Here is an 11,681-nt window from a genome sequence, read left to right as displayed (position 1 = left end):
TTTAATATTTTAAATTTTGGCCTAGATTCTAGATCTAATCTATAATCTTGTACATAAGCTTATGTTTTAATTCTTTTGTTATTTCCCTTTAAGCTATCTTCCGGGTGTTACAGATAACTCTCTGTTGTTAGCAACGAAAGCGTGGTTAGCTACCCTAAACATTATGATTGCTCTACTGCGTTCTAATTTTAGCTTATGATCTAGATCTATCTTTATTCGTCGGTTGTATGGTTATCGAGCGTTTTTTCGTTTACACGATTCTTCTGCTGACATATTCGGAATATTAAAATGCTGCATTGTAGATTTCGCGGTTCAACTCCATTGTTTCTTTGTAAACTCTGAGCCTGTTGCTGCAGGTAGTTGTTGGTTGTGTGTACCTGTGGTGCATGAGATTGCATTGTTATAAATATATTAATGATGTTTTTTTTTTGTTAGTGTCCGTGTGTCTGATGTGAATAGATTATAGAACGTCGTGGGCTTATGAAATTTAAATACAAAATAGATCTATATTGAATCTGTTCTGTACACACACATTTTTTTTTTTAAATATATTAAAGTTAATTAATAATTTATCTAATCCTGCTAAACTAAATCACTAGATCTAGATTTTCATGAATGATGATCTTTTTTATTAGGCCATGTGTACGTCACATGTGAGATTGATAGACAAAAAATGAATATTTTTTTTTCAGAATCAGTTTGTCAGCTTGGCTTAATTATTTTACTTAAATAAAAATCACATGTAAACATTTGAAATTTATAATATTATCAATTATTTACTATTTACTATAGGCCTATATGTATATAGATCTATATATAAATTTGATAGAATTCTTCCAGAGCATGTATTATTAAATATATTTAAATTATATATATATATATATATATATATATATATATATATATATATATATATATATATATATATATATATATATATATATATATATATATATATATATAGGGGCCAATTATTTTTATATTAGGGGCCTATTATTTTTTATTACTAATGTTATATCAATTCAAATTACTGCATATTTCATGGACTGTTTGAGCAGTTTGAAGTTTTATACCTGGCCTCAAGAGTAGCTAACTTCTTTAAATCTATCCTGAGAAAATGGGTTTTTGTATTTGTGAAACATAGAGCCTGAGCAAGATGCACAATCCATTTTAATGCCACAAAGTTTAAATCCATCTGTCCTATTAACAATTGTCCAACAAAGTGATTTATTTTTATTGCAATTTCACATAATATAGATGTATCTTTGTATGTTTAAATGTTGATAGTTTCTAAAAAAAAATATTATACAGATTTAACTGCAAAGACAAAACACATAACAATGACAAGATTTCGTTGTACGGGTGACATAATATTTGATGTTGTAAATGACGGAATCTGTGATGTCAAACTCAAGCAATATTCAGAGACTTGCAATTTTCTTCAGTATGAGCAACCACTCACACCAGAAAAACCTTACTTTTATGCTCAAATAAAAACCTTAGGTAAGTTTACTAAAGTAACAATTTTTGGTTTTTGTTTGCTATGCCATCATCAATGGTGAGTCAATCTTAGTTTCAAAGTGGCATGTGCTAACGAATAAGATTCTGATTGCACAAATTTTATAGTAATTAATATATTTTTAATACTTCATTAAAATTATTTGAATGTATTTTATAAATATTATCATGAGAAATTACCACAAAATAGAGCTGTAGAATTATTTATTTTACTAACTTAATGATAGATATTTCTAACAGGTTTCGATTTACAAACATATGAACATACCTTTTCATTATATATTTTGATAAAAGTTTTTCCAAAAAAGTTAAACTTAATCATTAAGGTATACATTTCAGCACCGTCCAGCAAAATCACATTAGGCATTGCTGGTCCAAATATATCACCAGACGCTCAACCTGGTAGGTGGTTAAATTCAGTGGGCTACCAAAGTGACACAGGACAATGCTATACATCACATCAATGTGTAGCTAACACAGAGGGAGAAAAGTTTGATAAAGGTGATCTTCTTATGCATTAGTTTAGTATGATTTAGGATCATATTTAATTAGTAACCGTATTATTAAATAGCTTATTTTTTATATTTTGAAGGAGATGTGTTTGGGGTCTTAGTTTCTTATTTTGGAGAAAAAAAATCAACAGTAATCTTTTTAAAAAATGGATACCCAGTAACCACACGGTAACTATTCACAAAAGATATTTTCATTTTAAAAATATAAGCTACTAAATATTTTATTTTATTTTTTTAAAGACAACTACAATATTTTCTAAAACCTGAATAGGTTCCTTTTTGAGCCAGATCATAAGAAATACCTACCAACTGTATCACTAGAAAATGGTCCCATTGAACTGGGACTAATGTTGCCTGAAGCAATATTAAATATACCAAGTTATAGCGATGTAAGTCACAAAACTCACAATAATTTTTTTTTTAAATATATTTATCTTTACATATATATATATATGTATATATATATATATATATATATATATATATATATATATATATATATATATATATATATATATATATATATATATATATATATATATATATATATATATATAGATACATTTATATATATATATAGATCTATATATTTTTTTTACATACATAGAAAAATATGATGCATTGGATTCATCAAACTTCAGTAGTTTATGATGCTTTATCAAATATGTTTGTCTACACTGGAGCCACATCAATCAATGGTGAAATTACTATACAGAGTCCACATCCATTGACTCAAGGTATTATTACTCTTCTATAAATAAATGATTTATTTTAAAAGCTTTTTTACTCAACTAAATTTAAAAATATTCAACAACCAAATGCTATTCAGATTCATTCTTATAAAATAAGTGTCATTTTTAAAAAAAATTGATTTAATGAAAATCAATCATCATGTTTTAATACACATGTTTAACTAGAACATTTTTAATTTATCAGAAACTCAACATTATGAAGTTATTATTCAAGAGGCTGAAGAAGGCTCAACTGGTCCTTCAATATCTTTAGCAACATGTAGTCCTGTGGTGCCCTCCCCTTCTTCTGTTTTGTCTATGGATTACATCAGATTTGACTTAGATGATGGTGAAATTTTGTTTTTCATTATAGATTCATTCTAAAACAAACACTGGCAACACACATAGACAACTAAATCTAACAATAAGGAAATGAAATAAACAAAAACACAATTTATTTATTATGGTATAGGTCTATTACTAATTTAAATAAAACATCTTTAACTTAACATCTTTCAAAAAGTGCATCGACAGATGGTTGGTCACAGAATTGGTTGGGGAGTTCATTACAATCCAGAAACCCGACTACGAAGTGACTTCAACCCTAAAGCAGAGCAGCTTGTTTACTGTTTTGTCACAGCAGATATGGAAATTACCTCAGGCAGGATGATGCTACAGCCAGAAGGAGGCTTCTATCCTGTGGTATTGCTAAGTGATGGTGGTAAGTCTATTACATTGCTTGTATTTTTATCTGTATAAGAAATTAGCAGCAGTTATAAGATATTTCACTTAAAGCAAGCAATTAAATATTTATCCATGTAAAATACTGTCATATTATTTATTAATAACCACCAAGAGACAACAGCAATGCTAAGAATTAAGACATTCAGTTTCAACAAATCCACAAAAAATGTACAAAATATTATTTCTCCAATTGCAAGCTTTTGATTATTACTATATAGGCCTGCATCTATTTATTTGTAAGAGAGTGCTAAAATAAGACTACATAAAAAATGATTACATTATGTATGTTATTTCAGCCACAAAAATAACAATTGATATAGAAACGAATGCTAAACCAACAAAACTGATACAAAAACTTGATGAGAGATTTAGAAAAGAAGCTAGTAAAGCAAATACAATTTTATTAGATGATAAAAGAAATAGGGGTGAGTATTAGTCTTAATTAATCTAAATAATTGTTGATTGAAGTAAACAATAGCACAGAAACATTTAAAAACAAAGTTATTTCAAATTAATACAAATATTCTTCTAATGATCAAGCCTACTTAATATTTTGATGAATTTTTCCTTTAAAATCATGATCCAATTTTAAAACTTTTTTACCTTATAGCCTTATAAGCTATTATTACTATTAATTAATATAGGATTAGCTTACTTAGTTAAGATAATGTTGTCTACTTTTACAGCTATCTATAATAGGAAGACAGTTATTTAACATTAGAAAATGTCAAAACTTATCAGATATAAAAATGCTGAAGCACATTTTTAACAACCTGAAAACCTCTGCTAACAGAAGTGTTAAAGACAACCTACTATCCCAGCCACTTAAAACCAATGATTTGTTTATGTTAACAACAAAATCTTTTATAAAACCAGATGTAAAAGAATCGATGTTAAGGAAGTCCCCTGACCTGGAGGTTACTATCACAGATGATTTTTGCAAAGTTCATTTGCCTAAAACTGTACCAGGGGTGCATGTGATTCAATTTTTGAAGCCACTTTCTGAAGAAAGCAATTTTTATTTAATTCAGATTAGTACCTTAGGTAAGCTTTAGGTATAGAATATTTCTTAAGACAGGGTTTTTAGTGCTCAGTCAGTTTAAAGTTTATTTAATTCATTGAGCTACTAAGCTAAGATTGATTATTCTATTAGTTAACTTCAGAATGTAGGATGACTAAAAATTAAAACTTCTTTCAGAGGAAGATTCTAGCATATGTATAGGAGTTGCAGGCCATGATTTCCCTCTTGATAAGTTTCCTGGAAAATTAAGACCTTCAGTTGGGTGGTCCTCAAAAGATGGTAAAATTTACCACAATTCTAGGAGTGATGGAAATCTGGTGGGAGCAAGATACAAGGAAGGTAGGCTGCTGTCTCACAGTGTTACGCTATAAGTACAGGTATAATGTACACTATTAGTACATTATTTTAATAAATATATTATTAAGACATCTTTAAAGAGTTTAATTTAAGAAAAAAAATTGATAATGATGATTGAATCAGTATAGCTTCAATTAACCCCATTACTCATGCTTAAACTTAATGACTTAAAAATCAACTTTTCTTTATTCTCACCTGTAATGTGTTTTTGTCCTTTTTAAGGTGACATGGTTGGACTTGAGATGGAAGCTTTTGCCAAAGATATGTCAGTGGCTTTGTTTACAAAAAATCTCAAACCAGTAGGAACAGCTTACTACACCCAGCCAGAACGTTCAGAATTTCTTCCCACCATTGCCCTCTGTGCTAACAGACAAGACGTGACTGTGAAAATATTCTGGCAAAATATGATGAGGGGACCACCCATTTTTAGTGTGGTAAAAACTTAAGTCAATATATTGAATAAAATAAAAATAAAAACCTTTATAATAATATACTTTTAATTGTACTGAAAGCTAATTTATTTGCTGCACTAGAATAGGGTTAAAGTTGAGTTATTAAATTTGAAAACAATTTTGTAACCACACACTTTGTGATCAAAGTAATAGGTTATAAAAAGCAATGTATTCACAGGATGCATATTATTGATCAAGAATACTCAACTTTGTCAATCTCTTTTCCCCTAGGTGAATATTGACCACTGGTGTCTCCCTCCAGGTTCTCAGGTAGATAACAAAACAAATACAGTTTATGTGAAGGATCATAGCACACCTGTATCAATTCAAGCACCGTACAGTTTACACAAAGGTAAATTTCTTACGCATCATTTCCTCTTAAAATTTAGTACTTTTTAAATGGGAACCACATAAATAGACAACCTTACTTCCACTATTTTATTTTCCAATTGAAAACTTAGGATACAACCACTTTGAAGTAGTACTGACAGAGGACTTTGGACCCAACAAGCCTCCACCAGCTGTAGTTCTCTCTACAGCCACTCCTCTGGATCCACCACCAAACTCGTGCCTTAAACTCGACTTCCTCAGATTTTGGGCAGTCAATGAGGGTACGTTATTGTTGGCTTTTCAACTTAGGTTTTAAAAAAGTAATTTTAATTGAGGTCAGGCCTTTCTATTGATATAAACCAATCTATGTGTTGTTAGACCTCAGTATATTAATATATTCACAACATTAAGTAAGTGTTTTTGATTGACTCTGCCCTAATTGGGTACCTTTTATAAAGGTACCTAGTTATAATGAACATAATGTAATATCAACCATTTTAATAATAATAGCTACACATTTAATATAGAACTCTTAATCACTATCTGTTACATAAGAACAATGTTTAAAATAAATGTAATGATTTACAGCAAGCTCAATAGTCAAAGTTGGGGACCTAGTCGGCTGGGGGTTGCTATATGTTGATGAATCTCTTCACCATGATGAGGAGCAGCTAGTTATATGCTACCTTACAGTCAACAGAAAAATTCTGCTTGTTAGAGTTGTCTTTCAACCACCTGGTGGATTTTACCCCCTTGTTGTTCTACCGCCAGAATGTAAGCAAATCTTGTTTGTGTTGGCCAAGTGGTTTGAAAAGATATCGATCATTTAGGTTTAAAACACTGTTCAATTAATAGTCAAATTTAAAAAAAAAACTTTCAGCAAAATTCTTTAAACAAAATCTTATACTTATAAAAAATTATTTGTAGTAAATATTTTACTTCAACAGTAAACCAAGTGACCTTAGAATTCTCAGCAACAATCATCAAACAACATCCTATAACACACGAGGATGTTTCCATCCTTGTGAGGGAGGCCATGGAGTTGATGGAGAGAGAAAAACTCATCATGAAAAATGGGGGAGATCCCATGAGTGAACTAGCTGAGGAGGCACTTTTTCGGTCATTGCCGAGTGCTAAGCTGTCTGAACTTAATGGAAATATCAACTTTTCCTCGATTTCTGCCAAAGAGACTGTTCAAGACTCTGCAGTTGAAAAAAATGCCAAGAAAAATAAAATGGCAACAACAATTAACACCAAAGATAGAAAAACAAAACGGACTCCCTCTAAACGCTCATATAACGGTGATCACAAACAATCAAAAAGTTGTGTCATATTGTGACAGTTATTAAAGTTATTAATGCAGTACAAAATTTAGAATATATTGGCACCAGTGATAAATTATTTATACACACAATATATTATGCAATATCAGAAAACAGTTCTTAAAATTTAGTGCAGGTTTTAAAGCAATATTTACCCAATATTTTAAACTTTCAATATATTTTTTAAGTTAACAGATATGGATAATAAATAGGCCATATCAAAATTGGCTGCAAAGAGCCACTTTTTATTTCTCTACCCCAGCAATCAGTACTCTACCTCTTCCTGTGTAAGTTGTGCAATAAAACAAATCAGGCCTTGCAGAAACATTTACAGTTGATAATTAGAGCTGGTATCCAATCAATGTCTTCCAGTCATGGCTGACATTGTGATCACCATGAGCTAGAAGACATGTAAGCTTTCTCTTTCAGGAGCTTATAGATCTAGGCATTCAGTCAAAGAACACACAACTTACATATGGATACAAATAAAAGGTGATGTTACAAAAACTCGATTTCCATGTGTCACTGAATCTCTGAGATGGCATGGTAGTTGTTTTTTTAAAAAGATCTTTACTGTGATTCTTATTAAGGTCTGGCTAATGCAAACAGACATCTTTTTTAACTGCATATAGTCTGTTGATATTGTAAATAGTAAATAATAATAGTGCTTTACGGTAAAGATTAAAAGCACTAAACTAAAAGAAAATGTGTTACTTTAATTTTTATTTAAAACATCAAATAAAAATTGACAATTTTAATAAAACCTCAACTGCCTTAAATTAAAAGGCACCTATTTTTTAAAAGCATACATCATAAATATTTGTTTTTATGGCTATGATAATAAATATTAAATAAACTTTTTTAACTTATGGAGAAAATGTGTTCATATTAAAATTTGTATAAATTAAAAATAAATAAATGTCTGTAGTCTGATAGACATTCATGCATTGGAAGTCAATGCATAAGGCATGGGCAGTAAATGTTATCAGGCCAATTATCTCCAAATAGCTGATGTACTCAAGGATGTACTCAAGGAAGAGATATCACCTATGCACTTTGGCAGCATTTGTGTCTCAGTAGAAACAAAATCAAGCAAGTTCATTTTGAGCTGCATTAATAAATTATACACAATCAAAGTTAAGAAAATAAACCCTTTCTCTGCTATTAGATACAAGCTCATGTATCTCATTTTCTACATTAACTTTAACTGCGTGACACCAACATAAAAATAGGAAAGTGACTGTTGGTGAGGGGGGAAACGCATTGAACAGCCTGGTGTTTAACGGAATCACCTTAATCTCTTAATCAGTGTGTGCATTTAAAATGGTGTGTAGACTAATTTTTTAAAACAGATATTGGTAGCCTGATATTTTAAATGTGTCAGAATTTTAGCTTGTCACTAATATTGCTCATGTAGTGAAGCAGTGTTTCAACCAACAACTATTATTTTTTCCAAATAAGTATAACAATAGTAAAAATATAAACAGAAATGGCCTAGAGCAGTGGTTCCTAACCTTTTTCGAGTGGCGACCCCCAATTTATAAAAAGTAAGTGACCCGCGACCCCCATAGAATTAAAAAGCCGAAATTAGTATGGAAATTAACAAGCATTAAAATAAGATTTTCTTGTAGACTTTCAATATGAACTACTCTTGATAACTGTTTTAATAGCATGAGTAAAATTGCATACTATTCACTCAACCTTCGTGGTTAAGTTTTTAACTTAAAAAAATTTTTGTTAACGCCAACCTATGTCATTATAATTATCTTAATTTTGTTTTTAATCGAAGAATAGTGTTGAAAATATATTCTCGAAAAGTCAATCAATTTAACGAGTGGGTATGAATGGTGAATACTACACCAAAATTGTGTCTGCAGCTTTTCATCTTACTCGGAATCTTTCTGCAAATCAAAGAATTCATTTTGTAATTCATCGGGAATGCTGGCAGTCAAGGGAAGAAGAGAATGGGTAATGCGTAAATGCAGATTCTTCTTTTTTCAGCTCAGAGAAATAGCGATGCAGTTCGTTTTCAAGAGATTCAAGATGCCCAGAAACCGCTTCTTTCAAAATTTTAATTATCTCACAATTAGATTCATCTACCACACCGCAGAGTTTCTCAAATTTACAATATTCTCTAGATTTATCTTCTTTCCGATTTTGCAGCTTTGATAAAAATGCCCCCAGATTATCATCGAAAGTTATAATATTCGTTCGTTTTCCCTGAAGCTTCAGGTTAAGCTTATCTTGATGTTCGAACATATCTGCTAGGTACGATACCCTCTCCAACCACTCTAGATCTATGTCGTTTTAATTATACCAAAAAGTCTTGTTTCCTTTGCACTCCCAAGAACAATTTGATTTCAGATTTCAATTCAAAAACACAATTTACAACATTTCGTTTGACAGCCAGCGTATTGTAGTGTAGAAGATGTCGATTGGTTAGGGCAATGGTTAGGGAGCTAAATCTTTTCTGTTTTCTGAAAGCCCGATTTTGAGCTAAACAGAGATGGCGCACCATCCGTAAAAACCCACACAGCCGTTTTAATCATCCCGTTTCAAAAAAGGTATTTATTTTCTCCATGCTATCTTCATAAAAAGAGCAACTCTTCTTTGCTATCATCCGCATGAATATAGACACAGACTAGTAACTACGAACACGAACTCACGTCTGTTGATTTATCAACTTGAAAAGCAAACAATGGTGAAAGATTAATTTCAATAAAAATGTGTTATTTAACATTTACGTACATGCAGCGTTTGATGAGATTTTCTCCTATTTTTTTTTTTTTTTGCTTGGCATTTTCTATCGCGACTTCATTTGACGCTTGCACTAATGCTAGTAAAAACTTCCTGTTCGATCAAGTCTCTGGCGTTTGCAACTAGCTTCTTACCGACGAAAGAACTCCATATATTTCTTGTTGTGTTCCGAATGACTCGTCTCAAATGACGTTTTAGTTGTTTTTTTTAGATTTAATAGATTCGTGACTGAGAACAGCTTTGTACAGTGCGCTTTGTTTCTTCTCTTTTGCATTTCCAGTGATGTTAATGAAGCCGAATTAAAAAAAATTCTTCTAAATATTTATGTTTTGTTTCAAATTACTAAGGTTTAGTATACCAGTTGGCGACCCCCCAGAAAGACCTTCGCGACCCCCAGGTTGGGAACCCGTGGCCTAGAGGGTACCCATGGCTACTTAATTATAATCTACTAGATAAATGGCCCGTTGAGGAAGGGTACAACGGGCGCTAGGCTGATAGTGCTGTCTCTTTTCTCTAAACTAAAACCAACCCACCCCCCACCCCCACCCCACCCAACCCCTCACCCCCACACACCACCCCCTCCACACACCGCCCCCCCACCCCCCCAAAAAAAACATGTCTACCGTCCCATTCAACGAAATATAATTATATACTTTTTCCAGTGTCCGCCCCCTCCCAGAATATTCTACCCCCGCCCCCGAAAATTTCAAGTACCCCCACCCCTCTCCGGGGAGGAAAAAGTCTGAAAGAAACACTGAAACCAACCCACCCCCCACCCCTACACACCACCCCCCCCCCCCCAACCCCCCCAAAAAAAAAAACATGTCTACCTTCCCATTGCAAGAAAACCACTTTTTAGATTAGACACATTAATTAGGCTGTAATTTTATTATAGAGTATCGATGAGGAAATTTCTTTTGAGTTGGGGAGGGGGGGGGGGGGGCTCAGACGTTCTTACGCGGGGGGTGGGGCTAAGCCCCTACCCGAAGAATTGTATGCAAGAAACTCTTCACGCAAACCATTTAGATTAGACAACATTTCCTTTTTTTCAATGTTTACGCGATAATCAATGACGTCATATTACTGTGTGCACTCTCTGGTTTGAGATTATGTTCTACTCTACGCTAAATGTGTCGACGTCATATTTCGTTTTTCGAATTACTGTGCATGTTTTTATTTTGCTTGTGTTTTCTCTAGAGCGTTCTTGTCAGACAGAGCGTTCTTGACAGACAGCGAAACTATTAATACTAACGAGAAAAATGGCCCGTTGAGGAAGGGTACAACGGGCGCTAGGCTGATAGTGCTGTCTCTTTTCTCTAAACTAAAACCAACCCACCCTCCCACACACCACCCCCACCCCACCCCCACACACCAACCCCACCCCCACCCCCCACCACACACCACCCCCACCCCTCACCCCCACACACCACCCCCTCCACACACCGCCCCCACCCCCCACCCCCCAAAAAAAAACATGTCTACCGTCCCATTCAACGAAATATAATTATATACTTTTTCCAGTGTCCGCCCCCTCCCAGAAAATTCTACCCCCGCCCCCGAAAATTTCAAGTACCCCCACCCCTCTCCGGGGAGGAAAAAGTCTGAAAGAAACACTGAAACCAACCCACCCCCCCACACCCCACCCCCACCCCCCCCACACACACCACCCCCCACACCACCCCTCCCACCCCTCCACCACCCCCCACCCCCAAAAAAAACATGTCTACCGTCCCATTCAACGAAATATAATTATAAACTTTTTCCAGTGTCCGCCCCCTCCCAGAAAATTCTACCCCCGCCCCCGAAAATTTCAAGTACCCCCACCCCTCTCCGGGGAGGAAAAAGTCTGAAAGAAACACTGAAACCAACCCACCCCCCACCCCCCCCCCCACCACCCCCCCCCCCCCCAAAAAAAAAAAACATGTCTACCGTCCCAT

At 33.6% G+C, this 11,681-nt stretch overlaps 1 protein-coding gene across 1 annotated transcript; it reads left to right on the top strand.

Moving 5' to 3' along the window:
- The first annotated feature begins 210 nt into the window (after positions 1-210).
- Positions 211-7,544, top strand: LOC131937017 (uncharacterized). Its single transcript, XM_059294196.1, has 16 exons — positions 211-356; positions 1,312-1,503; positions 1,858-2,019; positions 2,111-2,198; positions 2,302-2,419; positions 2,638-2,767; positions 2,967-3,110; positions 3,285-3,482; positions 3,802-3,930; positions 4,382-4,549; positions 4,704-4,865; positions 5,106-5,317; positions 5,567-5,687; positions 5,797-5,946; positions 6,254-6,439; positions 6,613-7,544. Exons 2-16 carry the CDS (start codon positions 1,341-1,343, stop codon positions 7,002-7,004), a joined length of 2,523 nt encoding a protein of 840 aa, XP_059150179.1. The 5' UTR covers positions 211-356; positions 1,312-1,340; the 3' UTR covers positions 7,005-7,544.
- Positions 7,545-11,681: the final 4,137 nt, after the last annotated feature.

Source organism: Physella acuta, unplaced genomic scaffold (genome assembly GCF_028476545.2).
Source record: "Physella acuta isolate Inbredline_101_S28 unplaced genomic scaffold, ASM2847654v3 ptg000197l, whole genome shotgun sequence".
Classification (NCBI taxonomy): domain Eukaryota; kingdom Metazoa; phylum Mollusca; class Gastropoda; family Physidae; genus Physella; species Physella acuta.
Note: the sequence above shows the minus strand (reverse complement) of the source record. Positions and strands in the feature narration are given on the sequence as shown.

Coding starts and splice junctions, on each gene's coding strand:
- LOC131937017 (XM_059294196.1), top strand. CDS start 1,341: ATGACAAGATTTCGTTGTACGGGTGACATAATATTTGATGTTGTAAAT. Junction 5,688..5,796: donor ACCGTACAGTTTACACAAAG/GTAAATTTCTTA, acceptor TTGAAAACTTAG/GATACAACCACTTTGAAGTA. Junction 5,947..6,253: donor ATTTTGGGCAGTCAATGAGG/GTACGTTATTGT, acceptor AATGATTTACAG/CAAGCTCAATAGTCAAAGTT.